The 25,910-nt window shown below is 40.9% G+C and overlaps 2 protein-coding genes across 3 annotated transcripts in view; one reads left to right on the top strand and one right to left on the bottom strand.

Moving 5' to 3' along the window:
• Window positions 1-18,037, top strand: part of DNAH14 (dynein axonemal heavy chain 14) — a 277,358-nt gene extending 259,321 nt beyond the window's left edge. Inside the window, exons 64-71 of the mRNA XM_019483009.2 lie at window positions 4,762-4,961; window positions 7,196-7,383; window positions 9,855-10,051; window positions 11,469-11,581; window positions 13,335-13,474; window positions 16,295-16,452; window positions 17,137-17,283; window positions 17,606-18,037. Of these exons, the coding sequence (XP_019338554.2) occupies window positions 4,762-4,961; window positions 7,196-7,383; window positions 9,855-10,051; window positions 11,469-11,581; window positions 13,335-13,474; window positions 16,295-16,452; window positions 17,137-17,283; window positions 17,606-17,803 (1,341 nt within the window). The 3' untranslated portion in view covers window positions 17,804-18,037. The remainder of the gene's footprint in view (window positions 1-4,761; window positions 4,962-7,195; window positions 7,384-9,854; window positions 10,052-11,468; window positions 11,582-13,334; window positions 13,475-16,294; window positions 16,453-17,136; window positions 17,284-17,605) is intronic.
• Window positions 18,038-18,921: 884 nt separating this feature from the next.
• The window catches only part of LBR (lamin B receptor), a 30,254-nt gene continuing 23,265 nt past the window's right edge, over window positions 18,922-25,910 (bottom strand). For both annotated transcript variants that reach the window (XM_059717457.1, XM_059717458.1), the window contains exons 9-14: window positions 25,690-25,793; window positions 25,140-25,265; window positions 24,866-25,034; window positions 22,695-22,775; window positions 22,462-22,584; window positions 18,922-20,951 (exon numbers count right to left, since the gene is read on the bottom strand). In XM_059717457.1, coding sequence (XP_059573440.1) covers window positions 20,791-20,951; window positions 22,462-22,584; window positions 22,695-22,775; window positions 24,866-25,034; window positions 25,140-25,265; window positions 25,690-25,793 — 764 coding nt within the window. In that variant the 3' untranslated portion in view covers window positions 18,922-20,790. The remainder of the gene's footprint in view (window positions 20,952-22,461; window positions 22,585-22,694; window positions 22,776-24,865; window positions 25,035-25,139; window positions 25,266-25,689; window positions 25,794-25,910) is intronic.

Here is a 25,910-nt window from a genome sequence, read left to right as displayed (position 1 = left end):
CCAATCTTGACCATGTTCTGTCTCATACTTGCAGGGAGGACGAGATCATTCTCCTTAGTGACTTCAACACCAAGTCAGATGTGACCTGGAACTCTAGAGTGACACCATTGGGAAAGGAGTAGGGAAGGCCAACTCCAATAGCATCTTTCTGAGTAAATGCACAAAGCCCAGTATTGTCATCATAAACACCATCTTCTGACAGAGCGATAAATACAAGAATACCTGGAGACACCCTTGCTCTAACCACTGGCACTTCCCTCAACTATGTTATTGTTAGAGCCTGTGATTGAATGGATGTCCGTATGAGCCATACAAGGAGCCCATGACAGCTAGACAGATCACTGGATTGTCAGCTTCATTATGAACATCTAGCTTGCTCCGAAATACTGAAAACAGCCAAAAACACTGCAAATGACTCAACACCAAATCTCTTCAAGGCCTGAAGGTCTGTAAGGATTTTCAACAGTGTCTCCATGAAAAGCTCTCCGCCTTGTCCACAAATGAAGGCAACACTGAGGAACTCTGGAAGGGGTTTAAAACTGCCATGCATGTAGCCTGTGCTGAATCCATTGGCTGTACCACCCATCAACACCAAGACTGGTTCGATGACAGCAATGCTGAAATCCAAGCCCTCCTCAGCTGGAACAGAAGGGCTTTTTCTGCTTGTCAGTAACACTATCCCAGCAGAAGAAGGAGATGTATCAGCTCCTCAAAGCTGAAGCTCAAAGGAGGATCTGGGAAATAAAAAAATCAGTGGTAGCAAGGTAAAGCCAAGGAGATCCAGATCTATGCTGACAAACATGACATGCATAGCTTTTTCCAGGCAACCAAAACCATCCATGCCTCAACTTCCCATGGCCTTTTTTTTTGTGATCGCAGGATGGCTCAACCCTCCTCAAAGACAATGAATCTATCCATGCTATACGGAAAGAACACTTTGAGGCATTCCTGAACCACCCCCTAACACCCTGAAATGGGATCCCTTGCTAACCCTATCCTAGAAGAAGTCTGGTGTGCCATCAAGGAAACGAAGAACAAGTCTACTGGACCAGATGGCATACCTGCTAAAACCTACAGGGCTGTTGGCAAGGAACTGGTACTGAGATGCCATGAATTTATTCCCTGAATTTGGAGCAACAATGAGATCCCAGAGGACCTGAGGAATGTCAACATCATAACTCTCTTCAAGACAGGAAATAAGACTGTATGTGGGAACTATCAAGGTATTGCCCTCCTTTCCACAGCAGGGAAAATCTTCTCCTGCGGCCTCCTGACTTGTCTTCCAGCTCTTGCTGAGGAAGTCCTGCCAGAATCTCAGTGTGGCTTCAGACCATCCCATGGGGTAACTGTTGGCTACAAAGCACCAACTCACAGGATCATCATAAAATTATAGTTTATTGGATGGATGCAAAAGTCAGACCATAAACCTTGGTGCTGATCCCCTCAAACACACACACATTCACGCACACACACGCACATTCACAGTAGCTAGCTTTGAACACTAAGCACTGGTGTCAAGATATACCTATCCCCAAGCACTGGAGTCTGCCGTCAATGACCAGTCGAGGCTTCTTTCAGTGTAATGTTGCTGCAGAAGGGGGTCACCGGCTGGTCCTTCTGGCTGGACAGGCAGGGTGCTGGTCAGGTCAACGAGGGTGCCTTTAGGAGTCATTCTTCACTGCCTTTTATACCTCTCTGGCAGACTTTGGTGACTCCCCAATTCTCAGGCTTACCCAATCCAGGGGTCATTGACCTCAAGAAATGTCCTTGCTGGATGGCAGCTGTCAGCCCCATGGGTCACGTCCACACATACTTGCAGTCTCAGGAGTCCATTGATGAATTTTGATTGATTCACTGCCATGATGAATAGAGCTCTGGAAGTGGTTGATCAGGGGGTATTTCAGCCCCAAGGATCTGTTTCCAGCATTGATTAGTTCAAACGGGGGCTTCTGTACCTTTAACAATGAAGTTTCCAGGAATTCCTGGCTCTTTATTGATTCTTTTTTCTCCTTGGTCTCGGATTTTGTAGGTGTTAATTGCCGCTCATTGACATGCTTATCCAGACTAGCTACTGTGTTATAGAATCAACCATGATTCATTCAGATTCTCCGTACAGAGATTCCTGCTCTTGCTAACATTGTTACGTGGTACAACTTACTTTTAAACTTAAAGTACATTTGTAAAAGCATCTACAAGCTCTATTTTCACTACAAATACACCTTATATAAAAATAATGATGATATAATTAAAAAAGAGAGAGGAAGGAAGAAAAGGTAGAAAAGAGAAAGCAGCCCCAAAAGGGGCAAATACTAAAAGGGGGGCTTTTGCCATATGGAAGAGCTTCACATTTGAGGGGGGCAGACAAAAGGGTTTCTTGCTACAACTGATATGATCTTTGTTGCCCTCCAGGTCCAAAAAAAGTGTTGGAAACAACATCAGGACCTTTATATAACTTTCATTGACCTTACTAAAGTCTTTGATTCCATCAATTGTGAAGCCTTGTGGAAGATGCAGGCCAGATTTGGATATCCTGAGAAGCACCTCAAGGTACTGAGGCTTCTCTACAATCGTGACTGTGATTATCCTTTGTAGTGAACTTAAGACAGGTCCATTTGTCATCCAAATGAGTCAAGCAAGGATGCATCATCGCATCAACTCTGTTCTTAGTTTTTTTTTTGACAGTCATCCTGGTTCTCATTAAGGACCTCCTTCCTTCCTGAATTGACCTTGAAGAGTCCTCCATCCATTCAGTGTTCAGCCTGAGTCATTTTCACTCAAAGACCAAAGTGCCCAAAACAACCATGCCTAGCTTTTAATATGCTGACAACTGCACCATCCTTGCGCACAGAGGAAAACCTCCAGAACATGCTGGATCTCTTTGGGGAAACATACCTAACTTTGGGCTTCCATCTCACCATTAAGAAAACTAAAGTGCTCTACCAGTCTGTCCTGGGCCATGAGTGTGACCTCCCTCTCCAAATTACCATCAAGGGAAAGACCCTGGAGGTAGTCAAGCACTTCCCCTACCTCAAAGGCCACTTCTTTCAGAGAGTGAACATTGATAAGGAGACCCAACACAGGATCCAGTGTGCAAGTGCCCCCTTTGGGAAATTGCTTTGGCATGTCTTTATTCATCATGATCTCTGGAAAAATACAAAGATCCAGGTCTACAATGCAATCATCCCCACTCTCTTTTATGGATGTGAAACATGGATGACCTTCCATCATCATCTCAAGAGCCTAAAGAGGTATCACCAATGATGCCTCTGGAAAATCCTCCATATGAAATGGGAAAATTGCCACACAAATACCAGCATCCTTGCTGAAGCCAATGTCACCAGCATTGAGTTGGTGATCCTCAAGCACGAACTTCGCTGAACTGGACACTGTGCAGATGCTTGACTCCCAAAACAAGTGCTCTTCTCCCAGCATAGTAACAGTCTGAGGTCTTGTGGTGGCCAGAGCAAACATTGCAAGGACACATTGTAGGCATAGCCCAAGAAAACAGATGCTGACATCAAGAGTTGAGAGGAGCTGGCTGCCGACCAACCTCAATGGTACTGCAGCCTCAACCAAGTGGCAGCCCATTTTGAGGGAAAGTGTCTTGCCCTGGAAGCAGAGAAGAAAGCATAGAGGAATGAAAAGAAGAGGAATCCCAGCCTGCAGCTTACTCTGCCCTGCAGAAAGACCTGCAACTTCTGCAGATGGATCTCTGGCTCCAGGACTGGACTCTTAAATCACCTCAAGACCCATCAGTGAGCCATAGTAAAGACCATCTTCAAATCAAGGGTTTGCTGATGATGACCCCAGCCAATTCCTTCAGTACTCTATGGCACATCCCCTCCAGCCCTGTCAACCTGAAAACACCCAGCTCCTCAAAGTAATCCCTAATGTGTTCTGCCACTATGCTAGGCTGCTTATCTCCTCCTCTATTCTTGCTGTCAACTGCCTAGTGTGTCCAGAAGAAACACTAGTGTACAGCTTGCCACACCTTCACCCCTTAGATGGGGAAGGACAGATAGCTAAGACTGCAGACACAGGTGGATTCCTTAAGCCTTCAACCAAACCAAGAAAACCCTCCTTCAGAAGTATCAAGATTTCCTCTAAAAACATGTGGCATGCACCCCACCACCCATGCTGTCTGGCTCAAGATAATGCTGTTAGAGAATTCCCATACAGTGGGACATAGCTTTTTTATGCACTTAGAGGTGCTAAATCCCTGTGAAAGCAAGGTCCTTTGGGTATTTTGCTAATAAAAGATTATTTTATTAGAAAGATATCACATCTACCCAAAGAACCTTGCCTGCCTATGTCCTTAGACCAACACGGCTACAACCAAAATCCCTGTGAATACACAGAGTCAAGTGACACAGAGTCAAGTGTTATTAGTAAGTGACCCTCCTTTCCCACATTCGTTGAAGCCATAGAAAAATCTTTTATTCTTCTGCCTCTTTTAGTCAGTAATGGATCCAGAATGGTGAAAAAGTGGACTGTGTATGCAGTGAGGTTACTGCACATGTACCTGGCAGCTGAGACTGGAGCTCTGAGCAGCAAATCACTAATGAAGGGTGGTGCGGCTGCACCTCCCACCCTGAATCTGCCCCTGGTGGGACAAATAAAGAAATGTTAATACCAATGCAAAACCAAGTGGATTACTAGTTTAAAACTTTTGGAATGCAGCAGTATATAAATCACTTTTAAAAATGTTTAATTCACATGGGGCTTAAGTAGAGAAATAACCCTTTGTCAATTGTTTTGCAGGTATATAGACCGATATCTGAAACAGACAGCTTAGAGGATTGCAGAATATATCTAGAGTCTCTACCAGACACAGATCCACCAGAACTATTTGGAATGCATGCCTGTGCTGAAAGAGCCTTTCTGGAGTCTCAGGCGCAAGCCCTTGTTGATACCCTTGCCAGTTTGCAGCCAGGAGTCATGATGGACACCCTGATAATCAGGTCAGTATTCTAAAAAGGAGCCTAAGCAAAATCTAGTGCACAAAACTAGAAGTTACTTGTGCTGATCCACAATTTCAATTATTATTTGCATGCACTTAAGCCTAATTTACCATGTCATTAAGAGTAAGGGCATACAGCATATTGTTAACTAAAAACGTCCCTCTTCTTTGCAATGATATTAGAAGGTACATTTTGAACAGCTCAGCAAGAAGGGAACTGCTCTGTGAATGTCATATAAATGCCTTCATGTGTTTAATGATGCGTGTAATTTTGCCAAGTTTTCTTCTCTGTTACCCCAGAGAATTTTATTTTCCAAAAAAAATGTATTGGCAAGACAGATATACTGGAACTTTCCTCCTTCACTCTTCTTTTTCCTTTCTTCTCACCCATCTCATTCTTTGTCTGTATTAACCCTGAGGTTTCCTACCTAGTCTCTTCCTCCAGCACCTGATCCAGGATTTCTCAATGGGGGGTGCAGGAGCAGCAACCCCCACACTGTAGGGGTGGGTACACCCCTAGCTCCCAGTTTCCTCCATCCCCACCAATGTGGGCAGACTGCTCTCAAGAGCCTCCAGGGACTTTTTAAAGTCCCTAAAGCAGATTCTCTAAAGCACTCCTCTCTCCTTCACTTTTCCTCCCACCTCCTCCACCTGCCACTGTTGCTTTCCCTGCTGTTCTGGGTGCAAGGGAAGCACCAGAGCTGTTCCTGCCCAACCCAGTCAAGCTGTGCCAGGGCTGGGCTCATCTGAAGATAGGGGCACCTGCACCAGCAGGGAAGGAAAGTAGGTCCCCCCTCCCTGCCCTGTGCCCTGGGAACAGGCATGGGGAAGGGGATCCCCCCTGCCCACTGCCACTTTCCTCATCCCCAGCTGAGCCCAGTCCACATACAGCCTGGCTGGGGAGAACAGAAAGGGCTCTTTTTCTTTCCAAACCACCACAACAGTGAGGAAAGCAACAGCAGCAGTTGAGGGAGTGGAGAAATAGAAGGGGAGGGGGCTTTTCACTTGTTATCAGCCCCCAAAATCTCCAACAGTGCACCCCTGCTGAAATTCTGTCCTCCCCTTTTCATTTTCTAATTCTTCCTTCAGTGCTGATTTCAGTAGAGTATCCTCATCTCCCTTCAGATTTCAGCATCCTCTATAGCATTGAACTTTACTGTACAATTCCAGGAGCCTTGCCAACAGAACTTTAGTTTAATATGCCAGACAATAAAGGTTTTTGACTTTAAAAGGTAATTGGTGTCTTCCTGGTTGTACATAGGATTTCTATTTTTTATGATTACCTAACTTCCACCAGATTGCTTCTGATATATGCATGCAGTGTTTGGTTTGGCAACCATCAGTCCTCGTGTATGTGCGAGAGATCACCCAGACCTTCAATGCATATGCCTAGGCAGCAGTATGGAGGAGTGGAGGCTGCCCAGAACTTCTATTCTCCCTTTAGGCTGCTGAGACAGAAACCAAAGGCCAGACTGAGTCCAGATGTTTGGTGCCTCCACAGCTGTAGTTGTATAAGCAGCCAGGAATTCAACCCGGGTCTTCTGCATGGCAGACTAGGATTCTACCACTGAACCCCAGGTTGCTCCATGTATGCAGTACTTTTGTGTATTGTGTATGTCAAATATATCTAGGCCCCAAAATATAAAAAAACACTAAAAAGCTATCAGTGCCCAAGAATTGACTTGCTTAGGGAATAGTTATCTGTTATTCTAAGTTTAAAATAGTTAACAGCTGTGTCAAGGATCTGCCATATCCTGTAGACCAGTGGTTCTCAACTTTTTTTGTACCAGGACCCATTTGCAAACATCAACAGCTGGAACTCTGCCAGCTTGCAAGGGAAAAGCCACCATTTCCCATGTTTTTCTCCTTTAAAGGAGAATCTATTTTTAAAGTTTGTGACCATTTCATATATTCTTGAGATCCCCTTTGGATTGCAACCTACAGTTTGGGAAATGCTGCTGTAGACAATTGACTTTTCCCCACTCTCAGGCTGAAAGGAGCAATCTTTTGGAGTGCCCCCCACACAACGTAGCACTATGTACATACCCCCTCATCTAACGCTAACTACAGAAAACGTCCTCTATAACTTGATGAAAAAAAACCCTTATGGGTGGAATATATGACAATAAATATGACAATGAACCACAAAAGGAAACGAAACTAGATTCTCTCCTATCAGAGCTTCTGGCTTGAGTAATTTCAGAATTACAGACCTTGTTTTTTGTTTTTCACCAGTGGTAGAAAGAGCCAGGATGAATTAGTACTGGAAAGAGCATCTGACATTCTAAGGCAGCTGCCCCTGACTGTAGAGGAGCAAGATACAGAACTGACACCTAGAAGTGAAAGCACCTCCAAAAGTAGAGTTACACTGGAGCGCCTCATGTCAGGACCTACTTGGGCTGCTCTTGCAAAAGCCACTAAAGGTCAGAACAATGGGTCAAACTATTCAACTAGAAAATGTTATTCCCCCAAATATAATCTTTTCTTTTCTTTTAAAAATGCTCTCTAACAGTCTGCTGCACAGTTTCTCTCTTCATTTATAACAGGCTCCTCACCTCTGCAATTCAGTACCCTTCCTTTTGGGAGTAGTAAGGCATGACGTAGTAACTGCCCATACTGCACCGTGCACATGGTGCAGTTGGATTTTGCTGCTACGTAATCATAGCAGCGTGCTAAAATGGGGGAGCGCACCACTATGGCGACGTAGCTACCTATCGCGTAGACCTACATGATCACTACGTTGCTGTAGCGCACCATGCATCAATGTAGCATGTCACTACATCACTGTAGGGTAACATATAGACGCACCCTTAGAGGGCATTCTACCTGCTGCCACATGCTAATAACCTCACATTGCCATAGTGTAGAGACCTCCAGCCAGTTATAGTAGAGGCTCAGCTCCACCCTGTGGTACTGTGTGGAAGGCTTGACCAGGAGTGTCGAAGGCTAGTGTAGAAGGATGACCAGGAGTACGAGGATCCCCAAAGAGAAAACAATCCCTTACCAATTCAAGAGACTGTAGGTCCCAGGAAGCCAAAGCAACTGTCCCCTTTCTCAGGCAGCTATTTATATTGCAAATAAGCAAGTAATGCACAAACCCCTTGCCTTTTCACCTTAGGCAAATGTTTCTTGGAGCCTCTTCTCTACCCAGTGCTTCATATTGGGCTGACTGGCCTACTACCAGAGTCTTGTAGCATGGCTGGGCTAGCAGAGAGGTCTGTTAGGTCTCCGAAGCCGTCTCAGACAGCTGCATAATAGGAACTATGTCTGGCTGGGTTTTCTCCCAGGGGGAAGATTTGCAAAGCAACTTTCCATTTTTCAGTAGTTTTATGTGGGAGGTAATTACCATTTTATCTATTATTCTATTATAATAATAATTAGCATTATACCTTATCCTTTCTTTCCTACATCAGTGGTTCCTACTTTTCAGCAGTGGTGAGGAGAGCAGCTTTGAAACAGAATGAGCAATTTTGTTTTCTGATTTATTTTTTTTATTTTTTAGCAGTTTTCTTCCTCATTCAGGTTGGCCTCAGTATCTTAGAGATGACTGGAATGCAAACTTATTTTTTTTTCTTTAAAAGGAAATCTTAACCATATAACAGTTTAAATTAGCAAAGATACATTTGAATTGTTGTGTTAATCCTACTAAGGTTGCCAGAAATTTTCCATATCTTTAGAAGAACTTTTATGGGTACCTGAATTGAAGGACAGATATTAATCCTCGATCCTTCAACAACAATATTAAGCACCTTTGAGCTTCAAAGGTGAGAGGCATTAGTCAGCTGTGATGAGTGCAGAGAGAAGCTGTTGAGAAATTAGTTAGTTCTGTGCTAGCTAGCTGAGAAATTAGTTATCAGGTAAGAAATATCCCCTTCTATACTCCCATAAAATGTTTATCAACTTTCTTGTAAACAAATTTTCCTAGAGACATTAGATCCATAGGACTGTGTAATAAGAAACAGCAACTCAGTGTAGCCAGTTATGAGCCCAAACAGATTTTAGGATACTTTGGGATAAATTATAATATCAGAGAATGATTCACCTGACACGTTTCTGCCATTCTTCATGCAGTAAAGTGCAAAAAACACCTCATAATCCTTCCCAGCATTTGATAGTAATCTGGGAAGTTTTCTAATATGAATTGTTCAAACACGTGGTTAGTGTTTAAACAGTGACCTGACACATATCTCACTACTATGTAGGAGACTAACAGAATCTTACTAACTACGTTTCAGTTCCGAAGTATTTTAAGATTAAAATGGTTATGTAAGATCACCCCATAGATCTGCTGCTAAGATTTGACCCACAGAAGCTGACAAAATGACACATTGTAAATGTATTACTAGGCTATATTAATATTAGGTTCATGTCTTTTCAACAAAAAATATATCTTTAAAAGGTCTGCAGTCTAAACTTCTTCCTTGCACAGTAGTCCTTACACAGACAAACTTCACAGTAACTTCAGTTGTAGTCTTGTCTAAAAAACTTTGGGGATCTGGCTCAAAATACAGAAGAAAACCAAACTGAGGTACTATCATTCGTTCTCTTAGGTTTGAGATGTTAGACATGCTTGTTATTCTTATATGCTCACCTCTCTATTTTTGAATATTGTTGTACATAAGGGGCAGAGTCTATTCCACCCATTTGGTGTGTATGTGGATGTAAGTGCTTCAGTGCAATCCTATTTCACCCTGAATAGTTTCTGAAAAACTGTTCATTCAAAAGGTGAGTGGGTCCTCATCCTCACTGGTTTTTTGGATTTTTTTTTTCTTTAGGGTAAGCTCATGCTTCTCAGAAGGTCGGGCACGGTGGCACCTTAGAAACAAACATGGCTAATTTCCTGTCCTATGGAAGAAAAAATCCTATCTAATATAACTTATTTTTTCACTGCCAGGACACAATCCCTTTATGAATTCAGCTTTGTTAACTGTTCTCCGGCAAGAGATTGACCGATTTAATCATTTACTGGCTGTAGTAATTCTGTCATTGCAATCACTTCAGCATGCTACTAAAGGGAAGATTGTCCTCACCCAAGGGTTAGAAGAGCTTTATCACTCATTGCTGAGATCCAGAGTACCTGAGCTTTGGCAGGTAAGGTTGAATCCTCACAAGCGACACGTACAGCATCTCTCATACATAGATCTGTGTGTGCGCGCGTGCACACGCACGCATGCACATACACACACACACATTGTGCTCTGGTGAGAGTGATTATCCTGGAAACTTTTGAACTTACTCTGTAAATTCAGAGCCCTAGACATTTTGTGTAGGGCTCTTCAGAACAGGCTTATTATAGTAGAGAAGGTTCAGTTCAGGAAAAGTGACAGAAGTCAAGTTCTGACTAGAATTAGATTTTTTTTTGGTTTGCAAATTACTTTTTTTCTTTAAACAAGAAGAAAAGATGTATGAAAATCTTTCCCAACATTTTTTATCAAATCAAAACTTTCTGAATATTCGCATTTATATTGATGTTTTAACTTCCCTCTTTTTTTCCTTTCTGTACAGTAAAATAAATATTGTTTAAGAAGTTTTCCCCCCAATTTTTCATTCTTTCATTTTTCTTTTGGTGCTCCAACTTTTCAAAACTTCTTCAACTTTGGGGAATTCCCAGAAAGGCCTATGGAAAAAAAAGTTTTAATCTCTGTAACTATAAAAGTCGGAGAAAATGTTAAAAGTTGCCTAGCATCAGAGTTGGTTTCATTTTTTCTGTTTGCCAATTTTTCCAAAGTTGAAGAAGCTGTGAAAAGATAGAAGTGGAAAAAAGAAAAAAAACCCTAAAATCGCTTGACATTGTTCATTTTATTACCTTCAATAGCAAAAATATAAGGAAGAAGGGTTAAGAAAGGGAAGGTGAAATAAAATGTTCATGTTTTGCAAAATACTGAAAACCTAAAAAGGGGGTGGGGGGGGTTCAGCCTTGAGAAATGGAAACAAGATAACTTTTTAAAGAGTTAACTTTTTTTTCACAAAGTTGATTTTCCAATTTCAAACCTTTTGTGGCAATTGGTCATTTCTAATATATAAGCTAGAGCCCCAAGTAATCCTGATGATGACCATGCTAGACATGCTTATACACATTGATATACTATAACAAGATTTGATAACATCCAAACATGAAAATGTATTTTAGAAAAGCTAAATGCATTCTAGGTTTATTTTTTCTAACCATCTGATTTCTGAATTGTTGCTTTGTCTTGAGATCCACCCTCCCACCCCCCCCTTCACCTTCAGTTCTTCCGATAACTTCAGCAGCTCCTTTAGTACCATTGTTTTGAAGAGATTAAGAGGCATTTCCTTAAGAGTATATATTAAAAGCTTGTGAGTTGTTTCTCAGTGCTTTTTCAAGGGCTTTTAGCCTTTATTTTGTTCATGTCGTAGCATGATCCCCTTCTGTTGACTCACTGCCTGGTGGTGGTTCCAGTGTACAGACTGGCTCGATTTGATAATGTAGTCACTTAGAATTTATTCCCGCTTCAGTGAGATTATGCTTCTTAATTATTTTTGACAGCAATACTCCTATAAGTCCTGTAAACCTTTGGGATCATGGATTGATGACCTTATCTTGCGAGTGAATTTCTTTGCAACCTGGGCACACCAGGCCATCAGCTATATACAACTAAGGTAAAGTAGAACATGAAAGAATAAAGAGTCAAAGTGCCGGGCGGGATGACTATTAATGAAAACAAAGCACAAAGTGGAGCTCTGCACCAAAGAGCTAGGATGAGATTCTCAGCCCCATAGACTCTCTGTTTGAGGACCTTCTCACAAGCCCTGGCATAAGAGGCATTACTGAGGGCAAGACCACTTCATCAGAGGTCGGGTCAGAGCCTGCAGGATGGAACAGCCACAAAGGGCTTTAGAAACGCAACACAGCATTGCCTGCAGCACAAGAAAGCATGTTAAAACAAGGAGACTTAAACTGAGTAAATAGTATGATGTTATTGGATCAGTTTATGTAGAAAGGATATAAATTGAATTCTTGTCCAAGTAACTAAATGTTATTATAATCCTTGGAGTCATTGTTCAAATGGATTCATATCAAATAATCTAAATCAAAACTGGGTAAATTTGAACTCCAGTTTGTGATAAGAGAATCTGTAACTTATATGTAATATATTGTTAAAGTCCATGCATTGCATACACTTAAAAGTTAAAGTTCATGTATCAGAAGTGTAACAGCCAAGATCCTGGGGCAGCTGCCACACTCTCAGAAGCAGCGACATCTGGTTGCCATTGCACTACCAGTGCAAGCACATGGAGGCAGCCAGTTTTTCGCACCCTCCCCCTCCAAAACTCAGCACCCAGAGCAGCTGCCCCTCACCCCACTCTAGTTACACCACTGCCAGATGTTGTAAATGGAGAAGCATGCCTGCTTCAACAGTCAATGTACATGGCAGGGAATCCTGGCTTTGTTAAAGTCAGTAAAACTTTGATTTCATGCTTACAAGCACATTTAGAGTGGCGCAGAGCCCATCTGCAGACCAGATTGGGCTCTGGCATTTTCCCCTCCCTCCCCAGTATGAGGCCCCCAGGCCCAGTACCACTCCCTCCCAGCCCAGTGTTCTGGGTCTCCCCATGGAACTGGATATTGGGCAGCAGGGAAACAGTGCCACTGCTCTCCCACCATCATATTTCTAGACCTGTGGGGAGCTTCACAGGCCAGCTGACACAGTGACACAGGCTGGCTCCAGAGCTGGAGGTTGAACACCCCTGGTTTAGAGCAGAGATGCTATCATTCATACCACTGACTTTGGGTTTATTTTGTTTTTAAGAATAGGTTTAAAAATCTAGGCTAGAATAAACAACATGGCAACATGTTTAGCCTGCCATAAATATTAGCTTAAAAGTCCTTATACTGAGCCCAAGAATGACAAGCATGTCAGCTCTTAGGTCGCTAGAAAAATGCATCTTCAGCTTGCTTATCACATGACCAGCTGTGCACAAATGCATGCAAACAAGAGGAGCAAAATTTGGCTCCTAACTTGTATGCTAGTGTCATATAGCTATTCTGCTCACCTACGGAAAAGAAGATAACTGTTGAACTGTGTATCCGGAATATGTTGTATCAAATTTATAAATACAATAAATCACAGACGTACTGAAGAGCCAATTTAAAATTCACATCATGCATTCACTCAGTTTATTCAATAGCTAGATTTGCTACCATCTTACTGCTTTGATTTCAGATATTCAGTCTGTAAATATTTAGTTTTTTCACCTATCTTTAGAAAATGTACTAGGGAATTTAGTTCATTTTCTAAATAACTAATAAAGAAAGAAAATATCTTTCCAAATAAGTGACAAAGTTGGTCATATGCGTGTTCATGTTAAACACCCTACTTAAGCAGCTAATGCACCTTTTATTTAAAAACAGGTATAACAATTTAACGATGTTGCAGAAGCAAGCCAAAGCATCCGGGATACCATTTTTGTCACAAATAAGTGAGAATCCTAGCACTGGCGTTCAAGGATCCCCTAATCAATTCTGGCTTCCAGGATTTTTCTTCCCACAAGGTATGGTAATAATAGAAATTCAGTAACACTAAATAGCCACTATTTTGTTGGGGAAATATAAGCGTGGACCCAACTATAGGCATGCACATGCTTCTTGCACATAAGCTTGGAATCTTGAATAATGATAGCCATCAGGGCTAGAGGTGCAGTTAGTGTGGTACAGCTGGAGCCTGGAAATATATCAGCCTTGCACTAAATAAGCAACAGGGCATCTGTTCTTTTGTTTGTAGCAAGGCAATCAGATGGCATAACTGCAGGAGCTCTCTGCTTTCCCAGAAATTAGCTATGTGCTTGCAGGTTTCCTGAGCAAGCTGTCAACTGCCAAGAGAGGTCAGTACAGAAATCTGTCAACAAGTTAATTTCCCACCGAGTGGGAAAAACCCCTGGCAGGCCTGTTTGCCACCAAGGTTCTCCTCTGTTTCAGGGCTGGGCAATTATTTGGCCCACAGGCCACAAAGGTAGTTTTATTGAGATGTCACAGGCCAAGTAAGGACTAGGGGTGTGTGAAGCAGGTTCTATTTGATTTGAATTGATTTGGCCCAAACCAGCGACAGTGATTCGATTTGTTGATTTGGATCACTGTCCCCAACTTGATTCAGCCGAATCCGAATGTGAAGATTCAATGCGGAGTCAGAGAATCAGCGATTCAGATACAGACACAGCTTTAAATTTTTTCTACAGACCTCAAGGTACCAGTGCAGCTTATGATCACTGCGATGCTGGGGCACATGGAGCGTCTCACAGGAATGCAGGGGGGCCCTCCACGGGCTCGGCCGTGAACCCAGAAGTGGATTGGACGTACTTCCAGTCCATTTTCGGGTTTGTCAGGGAGCATAGGGGGGCCCCCCTGCTCAGCAATCAGCTATGGGGGACCCCAGGTGCCCCCCCCCCAGATCCAGGAGGCACCAGTCACCAAGCTGGTGGGGCCCCCCTGCGCGCTCCCTGGCAAACCCGTAAGGGCTTCTGGTCCACTTGTGGGTCTGCTGCTGAGTGCATTGGGGAGCCCCATGTGCTCCTGTGGGATGCTCCATGTGCCCCAGCATCGCAGCATTCACGAACCGCCTGCTACCTTGAGGTATGTAGTAAAAACATTTAAAGCTGTGTCTATGTTAGAGTCGCCGAATCATTCTGAATCGATTTGGAGGGTTCCGATTCAATTTGGAGAGATTAAAGGGTCCTTTGATTCAATTTGGAGATTTGGCCACCGAATTGAGCCGAATCTCCACCGAATTGAATCAGGGACCGAAGCTTCGCACAGCCCTAGTGAGCACCCTCCCCCTCTGTGCAACGACTCACCAAAACACCCTATGTGGGATGGGACGGCAGGCAGGCTGAGAGCAGTGTTCAGGAATGGGAGGGGCAGGGTTGCAACCTGCTGCCCACACACCGCTGAAACAGGCACAGGTTCCATGGGCAGGGGCATGCAGAAAACAGATCATAGCTCTGTCCTGACCAAGACCCCGTACTGTCACCACCCCAAGATCCCGGATCGTGCTGCAGCTCCCAGGCTGTCTCCATGGAGACACCAGGATCTTGGGGAGGAGACAGGGCAGGGGCAGGGCACACCGCAGCCCAGATTGCCACTGTGCCTGGACTACTGGACAAAAATAAAAATATAAAATTCGGTCCACCAGCTGCATCCAGCCCAGGGCCCATATTTTGCCCACCCCTGCTTTGTCTCAAGCAACTTCCAGCCAGGCTGGGTCCGAGGCAAGGAGGCTCTGTTCCACTACCTCACCACCCCCTAGCTCTGTCCTAATGTAATTTTCAAGTAATTAACGCTGCCAAAGGTCCCTCTGTTAGGGCATGTTCTCGTCAATCACTGCTACAAAAATAAATCACACCAGTTCTTGTACTTTGCCAATACACATTCACTTAATAATTAGCTTTGATATAATTTTATTATAACTTCTGGCTGACCAAGTTTTAGACACTCATTTGACTTAACAAAATAGAGAGGACTCTTTTGGAAAAAGTTGGCCAGTTGATACTTGCTTTTCAGCAATTTTTTAAGGGTAATTCAGACTGAGCATTTTGTAGGTTACAAAATAATGCTGCAGCTTATTCAATGGTACTGGCAATCCGTCCTAAGTACTATTCTGCCTTTATTTAAGTATTTAAATACAACCAGGCTGATATTATACAACTTTACAAATTATACAATCAAAACTTTTTGGCATTCACAACTGATTTCAGTGAAAACAAGACAGACATATTGGTTATTAAACTGTAATAACAACCAGACTGCATATACACCACTCACGTTCATGTTAGGTGTAAAATGAGCGGCACAAAATTAACCGAGGGAAGAAGGCTGACAATACCCATCCTGATTTTACTGAATGTTTAATGCATTCTTTGAAAAAGCATTACTGTAAAATTAACTCAAATCATGATTATACAACAGTGCTGTCTAATATTTTAGCTGGTTTATCTAGTATTATACTGAAAAACAGAAAAATAGTATTATATATTTCTGTGCCGTGGGACTGTTGAACAAATCAGCAGTGGCTGCTCATGGTCAAGGATGATCACTCACAGGTCAAATAAAGGGTTGTAAATGAGTCCATTGATGGCCTTTGGAAAGAAAATATTTGTGAACAAGGCAAAACTGATCTAAAAGCCATCGAGCTGGAGGGACTGCATGAAGCCAGTTCTCCAGTCATTTTGAGTTCAGGGCTGTAAAGCAAATGCAGTTTAATTTGAGGCCCATCTCAAATACAAACTAGGATTCTTCCTTTTCCCTTCTTCCTGCTTCTCGAGTACAGAATGCTTGCATATCACACCCAGCAAACAGATTAGTCTCTCTCATTCCTCTAGGCTTTCTTACTGCCGTGCTTCAGAACTATGCTCGCCAGAATGGCATACCGGTGGATACTCTTACATTTGTCCATAGAGTTCTCCCAGTGGCTGAGGATGAAGAATGTCATCTCAGAGATACAAAGAGAAAACAGAATATACTTCTCGCTGCTTTTAAGGTAGGGGATGCAATAATTTAAAGCCAGCAACTCTAGGTGTAGCAGGCAAATTCAAGCCTACAGCAGAAGGTTGCTTTATTTTGTGTACTACTTGTGCCTTCTGCTGGCTATTCCTTAACTGCTCCATTTAATTTCTGTCCATAGTGCTCGTAGGGTTTGAGAGTGAGTTTTGGTAGCAACGCATATTGGAGTAACACACAACTACCTACCTCACAACAGCTCATCGAGTAAAAGTCCATTTGTAGCTGGTGCCAAGGGTTAATCCATACAGTACCTTTGCTTTGTAAGAACTGTCCATTTATAGTTTAGTAGAGAATTAGAATTAGACAATACAAAGTATTGCCCTGGAGAATGATGGGACCCCTTGTGGCACTGGGGAGTTTCTGCCCTGACAACCATACAACAAAATTCATGGGAAGAGGTTACAGAAAAAGCATTAATTAGCTTTAGGGCACATTGTGGTGACTTGGGCTACCTCTTAAAAGGCAAGTTTGTGTTTTATTACATCACAATATGTAAAATAATCATAACAATTGCATAATCATTACCAATACATGTAAAAGCACTTCAGAACTGAAACAGTTCAATACTTTTTAATATAGTTTAGCTTTTCTGAAAGCTTATGAATGCTGGGAAAGACGTGTCCTCACCCTCAGCAAAGCATTTTCTTCTGTCTGATCATAGGGATCTGCCCCCCCTGAAAATGGTGTTCTAGTTTTTGGCTTATATATAGATAGTGCACGATGGAACACAACTACCAATCTGCTGGAAGAGCCCTGGCTTCAGGAGAGATTTTACCCATTCCCCAAAATGGTTTTTATACCACACAAGGTAAAACTTATGCTTCTTAATCAAGTTTTGCTAGCAGTGGTCTATGCAATTTAAGCAAACAAATGTGAATTTCATATCAGTTGACTGGCTGTTGTAAATGCTAGTGGCCTCTTTTTTTAGGCTTTAACTACCATTTTTCCTCCAGGAAAGGCTAGATATAACTCTCTCTAAGCCAATGAGATCAGATGCCTTAATGAAAGTTCATTTTCATTTGATTAAGTTTATAAACCAAAAGAACAACTACATACTTGACCATAATTGTAAAATATAAAAAGAATTTAACCAACTTCTTCTACGCAACCTAAAATAATTTTATTTTTAGGTTAACACTTGTCCAGAAGAACAAGACAACCTAAGACTTTATGAATGTCCACTTTACCAAACTCCCCAAAGAGCTGGAATACTGTCATCAACAGGTCTGTCCACTAACTTTGTAACTACAATCAATCTGCCAACCCTAAGAACTCCAAGCTATTGGATAACAAGAGGGGTTGCATTGTTATGTCAACTGGATCATTAAAATTGGGGAAGGGGAAGGCGGGGGGATTGGGTAGGAGGAGCAAAAGTTCCTAAACTCCATCTGGTGGAAAGGTGTTTTAGTCTCTTGAAAGAATGGTTATACTGTGGAAACTATCAGCAGTTCATCTGGGCTCTTTATAGAATACAAGTGCTATTTAAAAGGAGAAGGAAGTACTTTAAAAAATGTGAAAATCCACTCCTTAGCTTAAATAAATCTTATGTATATCAAACTATGTATTTTCAGTCTATTGTGCACTTTCTTCTTGTGTTGGTTCTCTACAAATATTGAATTAGGTTAACACATGTCCAGAAGTAGTACAAGACAACCTAATGCTTTATGAATGTCCACTTTACCGAACTCCCCAAAGAGCTGAAATACTGTCATGGACAGGTCTATCCACTAACTTTGTAACAACAATCAATCTGCCAACCCTAAGAACTCCTGAATTAGCTGATGAATTCTTTACAAATAGGTTTGAGACATAGATTTAGACACTCTGGGGTAGACTCAGGCATCCTGTTTATGGTGGGACAAACTATGGCAGGAAAATGTACTATTTTCATAGTACATTTGTCTGTTCAGACATCCTTCACAAGTGTCCCAGGACAAAACCCAAAATCTGCTGCCACAAAGTGTGTGGTGATAGTTTGTCCCAAGACATTGCAAAGGGCAAACTGACCCCGGCAATGTGGCAGAACAGAGAACCTAGGCTTCCCATCCCTCAAGCCACTGCCTTCCTTCTGTCCCAATCCCAGTCCCTTTTCACCCCAGAACAAGAACTTTTGAAAGTGCAAAAGTAGTAAGGGGGTTGGGGGAGGATCCTTTGCTCTACAACATGAATGAAGCATGTGCCCTGGAACCCCCTGCAGGAAGGAAAGGTAGCATGGGTTTGTTGTTTCAGTAAAAAGTCTTGAGGTTCCCATACAGTTGGTGATACAGGAGAGGCAATACCATTTATTTTTGTAGTCCCCCAGATGCAAGCGCCTGAAGGGCCAAAAAAGTATAAGTGAACACTGACACCTGAAAACTAGTTTCTCAAATAATACAACATGATTCTAGTTGATCCTTCATTGAAGACATGTAGTTAGATACAGAAATGTGCAGTCAACTACGCATGATGCCATTTTTAAACAAAACTTTATTGAAGCTTACAAATGTGTTTGTATTAAGCATTCTACTTGCAAGTCAATTTTACAGCTAAAACACAAGAGTGGACAGAATCGACATCAGCCAGGAGCCATGTCTCTGAAGGAAGAGTACACAGAATGTTAAATCATTTGCTCTCATCACGTGATGACAAAATTTAATAAGCCTCCTTCAATGCTGTTACAAATACCACTACTTGTTTTTTGTTCCAAGAATGAAAATGTCCAGATTAGAACATTTTCCCTAGAACAGCTACATGGACCTTCTGAGGCCATAGCCTGCTGAAGAACAGACATGATCATCTTCAACAAGTTCTGCTATATACACTTCAAATGTACAATAGTAACTAAAATGGCTCATGTACAAAATAAAGCATTTTAAACACACACTAGATTTCAATTGCATCACTATTTTAAACACACTTAACTATTCAACCTAAAAACAAAACAGAAAACTCGCTACAAATCATAACCATGAAGGTACTTAAATTTCCCTTCACAGTACAATTAAAATGAGAAAATCATTAGTAAGTCTTTTTGGGGGCAATTCGTGCCCTGCATCCTCTTATTGGAAGTACCCAAAAAACTACCAATTTTAAAAAAGACAGAAAAGGATAAAAACTAGTTCCTAAAGTTAATCAATACAAAAATGTTTTAGCATCTCTCTGGTCGTATAAACTTCATGTATTAAAATGCAAATTTATCCACTTACAATTTATTAAGTAGAAATTAAACTATTGCAATAGGGGAGGATTGACAGATATTGAGACAACTAATTCAAGTTGCTAAGAAACTCACATTAGTTAAAAAGTCAAAATATATACAAAAATATATTAGCTAGTGTGGTTGTAAGCTTAAGTCACAGGTTAATGTAAAAAAATTAAATAGCGATAGTGAAAAACTAGCTATTTTTCCCTATTTGCAACAGTATAAAAGGCAAACCTGCATTTGAGGTAGCGTTGCCAAATTCACAAACTTTGGATTGAAGAGCATATTTTCTATATTTTCATAGTATATTTGTCAATACAATATTTAAATGAACACTTCAATTGTTTCAGGAATTAAATCCATACATTACTTTACAAAAACCCTTATTAAAGGACAATTTTTAAAAAAATACTGGAAATGGTTTTAGTTAAAAAGCTTCTTCTGCTCCTAAACAAGTTATTGCATTTCACATTCAAACACTGTACAGCAAAACCAGGAAGGCTTATATTATACAATCAGGGGGTGCTATGGTACATTTAAGACATATTTTACATAACACAGTGTAAGCCAACTATTGCCATTTTATTTCAGAGGCAGCACAAGCCTGCACCACACCCTAAATTGCCTTTAATTTCTCATGGGATGCAGGACTACGGTTTTTGGCTGCACGTGTCCAGAAACCATCTAGCAATTCCAGAACAAGCTGGCTGAAAATCCTGTTATTCTTTTAGTAGAAACAAAAACCTATTTTACATCACAGTGTTCAATGAAATGTAATTTAAAAATGTAAACTCAGGAAATTAAACCTGAACTCAAAAAAAAAAAAAAACCAAAACCCCAGGACTCCAAGATTAGAAAAAAACCCCAGATACAAACATTTCCATAGTTTTGATTGACCTTGCACTAAATTCTTCCTCCTTTTCAGAGATGTTTCTAAAAGTCACCAATGAGACAGTCCATTTAACATAACTAATGCACATAAGGTTATTTGTTAAATGCAGCTACTACACTGGACTGCTTAATCACATCTTTAAAAGCCTAAATAATTTACCAAATAGGCCAAGTGCAAAGGTAAGAGGTATGCTTTTATTTGCAAAATAGCTGTAATTTCGTAGCAGTTTGCAAACCATGTGTTTAGTAGATGTAAGGAATTATGCGGTATGGTACACGCTGACAGTACCTGTCCCATGCTAAACCATATTTTTTCTTACATTGACGTCCATCACGAGCTTCTCGATGAATGATGAACAAGGTGAAGTAAATCGCATAGAAATATGGTAAAATGTGATTAAAGCCTGTAAACAGAGTTAGAGAGTCACTGAACATTTCCATTTAGCTATTTGGATAGAGTACAAAATATAAAGCTTTGAAATACATGACATGCTGTGGGACTTCCAATTGTCAGCTCCCTCAAACAAGGGTTCAGGGCTATGAACCTCAACTGTAGGGAGACAAGTTCCTGAAAGGGGTAAGATTAGGACAGTCCCCTTTCCAGTGTTTCCCTACTGGCTGGGTTAGGCAGCTCCTCACTCAGGGTGCAGACTTTTGGGAATCCCATTCTCGGTTATCTGATTTCAAAACGGAAATTCAGCTTGGGGCCCAAAAGTTAAGTATCACAACACTGAGACAATCTCCATTGAGATCCTAGCCCTTGGGCTCTATTTTGGACTAAACTGTTTTGGGGATTGTTTTTCACGTGTTTGTATGTGAATGTGATAGGCACAAAGAATGCAGGAGAAAAGGATGGTTCAATTTGATCTATAAAACACAGAAAGCAGTGGGGGGGGGGGCATTTTTAAATATTAAAACAAATTATTTTGCACTGGCACTCACTGACAACAACTAATGAGGATACTCAGCCAAAGCAGTGACAGAAAAGGGCTCTGAGAGATGCATACAAAAGCAAGGAAGTGCAGAGTTAAAGTTGTATCGTGACCAGGACATGTTATCTCCAAACTCAGAATTAGAAAATAATTTGGGTAGTGAGGTTTAAATTAACTTAAACTATCATAATTTCAGCTTCTAAATATTTGACTTAGATTTTTTTAATTCAATTTGTTTGATAGTTTTCTGAAAACAGAAGTTGTACGTTTCCTCAATTTCCATTCCACTTGAAAAAGAAATACCAAGGTATAAATTTCATGAGGTTTAAAATAAAAAGAACTAAGAGATGCTCAGTAATAAGATTTCCAATACAACTGCATCCATTTGCATTTGATCAGACAGATGAATTTGAATTAGAATATTTTATACTAGCAATCAGGCCTTGTAGTAGAGATACCACCTTTTATTAGACCAACAAGATTTTTGCAAAAAAAAGTCTTTAATTGCAAGCTTTCGGGCACAAACCCCTTTCATCAGGCATTGGAGAAAAGATTGTAATAGTTCTCCCGAGTAGAAATGAAAGTTCATATTTCATAGGATTTCACAGAGGAGTCAACAGATGGAAAACTCCTCTGGGCAGTCAGTTCAATATTTTATACTTGAACTTCTAACCATGATTGGTGATACACCGCTGGCAGGCCATGAATGAATGAATGAGGGCATCTGCCCTCCCCAAACAACACTGGTGCAGAGAAGGATCAGAGGTAAAGCCAAGAACTGAGATGAATCCCAAGAGGAAGAGAAGAAGCTATGTACTAGGGAGCCAGGTTTCAAATCAGGTTTGTAAGCATGAAGTCTGACATTCTGTTTAAGATGCCAGGCCCTCTGGAATCATCATTCATTTCCATTAGGAATGGAAGTCAGATGCTAGCACACATGCATTTCTGTCTGATAGCAAGCACTTTAGTTTCAGGAACTTACCACATGGTAGAGACCAAGCCAGAGCCATAATGACGTCACCTAGATAGTTAGGGTGACGAACGAAACCCCACCAATCTGAGACTAGCAGACTTTTTCCAGTTGCAGTAGGAATAAATTTCAAGTCTGTGTACAGAAAGCAGCATGCAAAGTATCATATGTTAAAACTGCATTGAAAGCATATGCAAGAGAACTTAAAGAAAATAAAATAGGAAATGACTAAAAAAGTTACTCACGGGCCAATCTGGGATCCTTTGGATTCTTCCGGAATGCATTTTTTTGTGAGTTTGCACAACGGAAAATGTAATACCCAGACACTGAAAAGAAATAATTTATTAGTTGATTTCATATTTGCAAACTCTGAAAAAGAAAACTAAGCAACCCATTTTCTTCAACAGAATACCTTCTTGCGTAATTTTACATTCATTATAACAAAGTAATTTCTTGAGGTATACAAGTCATCCTTCTTCAACTCCCAGCCCCTTCTAACAGAAGCTTGTTTGCAATATGTGTTTCAAAATATTACATGCATGCTATACTGTATTTGCACATTTACACTTAACAAATCTAAGACTTTGGGAATCTTTATGTTTCAGATTTACTGCTCATCTAAAACACTGGCTGGGTTTTGAAATTTCTATTGTGACCCACAGCAGGTTCCCAATTTCTATCCTACCTTTTCCCACCCCCTATGACACACACACACACAAACACACACGTTTATTCTGATAGATTACCTGTTCAATGATGTATCATAGGAGTTGACCTGGATCTATCCCACAAAAAACTGGATCCAGCCAGCAAAGGTGCAATCTAGCCCATGTTTTATTAACAACATGCTGGTCCCCAGCTGTGCATTTGGCCCATGTTCAAGCTCCACATTTTACTAACGATGCGCCAAACCCCTGCACTGCACTGCACAGCATTTCTGCTTTGTCCAAATAGCTGCTCTTCCTTCTCATCATGGCCTCTAGTCACTGTCGCTGCCAAAATAGCCACCAAAATTCTTGCGCAACAGGTTTGTCAGCAACAAGTTTCCAGCTGAGGCTGCAGAGGGGCTAGAGAGCAGCCAGAAGGAAACAGTGGCCAATGGTACTAACCAAGTCACAGACCACATCCTGCCATTAGTAATAGCTTGCCAATCCCTCACTTATCACAATGTAATTACAAGACATGATGACAGTCACCCACTCCCCCAGTACACTATGAATAGCCTCAATGCTCTATTTGCTCACATAGCCCAATCGAGGATACCGTCTGATGGCTGCAAACAAACAATTTTATTTATTTTTTTTATCATCTGGGATGCTAAATCTTCCTTGAATACAGTTAATTCAGTTAACAACAACTAGCACTTTTCATGTTTAGAATCAAAGCATACATGAAAGTATAAGGACGATTTCACATGGGTTGGTCTGTCCCTTGCCCCAAGAGGGGTAGGTGAGGGAAGGAATGTGGAAGAAAGTTTCAGCCTCTCCCCAAAATGAGAGAAGCCTATAAATTGAAAAAGGAAAAAGAATGCAGGCTGCAGGTCTTGAGAAGTAGATATATCAAGTTTATTCACATTAAATTTGCTTCCAAGGCCGCCTCTCCTCCCTTTCTTTGACAGCCCTACAAATAAGTTTTTGTTTGGGAAAACAAGATGCAACAAAATGACATGCTAACATATGCCACTAATTGAGGGCCATGTAGAGTAAACAAACAAAGCAGCTGATAATTAGTGGGAAGAGGGATGATCTGCATGCCACAATGCCAGGCCCATTTGGGTTTTGTTTCCCCCTCCCCCTTTAATGTAAATCTCAGGCCCTGTATATCATGTTTTTAAAAAGGGTATTTAGAAATGTATTACTCAACAAGCAATTAATTTTTTCTTAGATTAAATTAAAAACAGGAACAAATGTTCTGTTCCAGACTGATATGAATGTACAGGATTGGTTGTGGAGGGTTTGGGCAGAGCAGCGGATATATTTTTTGAATTGTATAGCTGCAATTTTTTTTAAAAAAGGCAACGCTAAAAGAGTTAACTAACCTAATGGCTAAATCGCTTACCACCACTTTATAATGTGAGAGAGTTTATTCTATTATTTGCACTACTTCCTTAGCCAAACAACATCCTAGGTAATTCATTTTTTCCCTGTTTTTATATATCCAAATCTAAATGCTAGAAATGGATAGCTATTACACCTTACCCCTGTTAACTGCTGTAAGAGGCATCAACTTGTAGGGTATACAAATGCAAGTGAAAGTAATATAACCAGCCTCGTTATAGCAAACAGGGAACTGAGACTGAACAACTCGCCAAGTTATTGAACACAGGTTTACTTGAGTGCCATGAAAACCTTTCATCCATTTGCTTTGCTCAGAAAAAAGGAAATAAAACATTAGTAATAAAATAATCATGACTTACTATTTAGAATAATAATTGCAGAAGCAGCAAGCCAAGAAATCTCATTTGGATGACCGACTAGATAGAAAGCCTGTAAGCTGAAGATAAACGGAACCCATACCAAATCTCCAAATGCTAGCATGAATCCAAACCCATCATGGGTAATGTCCATAGTCGTCAAGATAGCTTCCTGGACAGATTGGGGAAGAAAAGTACAGTTCACTGAGCATCAGTATACTTGTCTGTCAGCTATTTAACCAAAAGTGCTACAGATTGGAAAAGGTCTGGCAGTTACCTCATGCCAAAGAGCATCCATTACATACAGAAGTTGAAAACTATTAACCAGTATCATTGACAAAGATGGCACATTCTGATTATGTATCTTCATCTCAGCCAACAGCATTGCCAAGTTCACAACCACCTGAAAAAGCAGTGTCATTTTCTTTACTATGAGTTTTTCACATACACTTAAAAACACTTATTTCTACTACACTGTAATTCATCTTAAAAGTCAAGCAATTTAGATCCAAAATTTAAGTAACATTAAAAATCCATTTTTTATTAAGAAGCTACTTAGTAGCTATCCTAGTTTTAAACAAATAAATAAGCAAGCAAGCATGGTCTATCCTTAACTGTTAGAATACCTCTTCCCTGAAGGAAAGCAGTAAATTTTAATTGATCAAGGTTTATAAAACCATGAGGATAAAAAGAGTCTCGTGGCTTTCAGCAGACCTTTGTTTTGCATACTTTTTCCATCCTCCAACTGTTATAGCCCTTCTACCACAATTAAAACTTTATTAAAGTTGAGCAAGTGGAACAAGATAGGTAAAGACACTCTGACTCACCCAGCCAATTAAGCTTGGACGTAACTCGCAGAAGTATTTGAGGTCAAAATTTCCAATGCGAGGGTTTAATTCACGGCCAGTAAAGAAGTCGTATATAAAGCGCCCTGCAAACAAAACGCACTTTCCTCCATTAACGGTTTTTGGTTGGTTTCTCCCCACATTCCCACTATCCATAAAATGGTTACTTTAATGGTTATTAGAAATGCTGCTAAAAACCTGAT

Source organism: Alligator mississippiensis, chromosome 1, assembly GCF_030867095.1.
Source record: "Alligator mississippiensis isolate rAllMis1 chromosome 1, rAllMis1, whole genome shotgun sequence".
Lineage (NCBI taxonomy): Eukaryota > Metazoa > Chordata > Crocodylia > Alligatoridae > Alligator > Alligator mississippiensis.
Note: the sequence above shows the minus strand (reverse complement) of the source record. Positions and strands in the feature narration are given on the sequence as shown.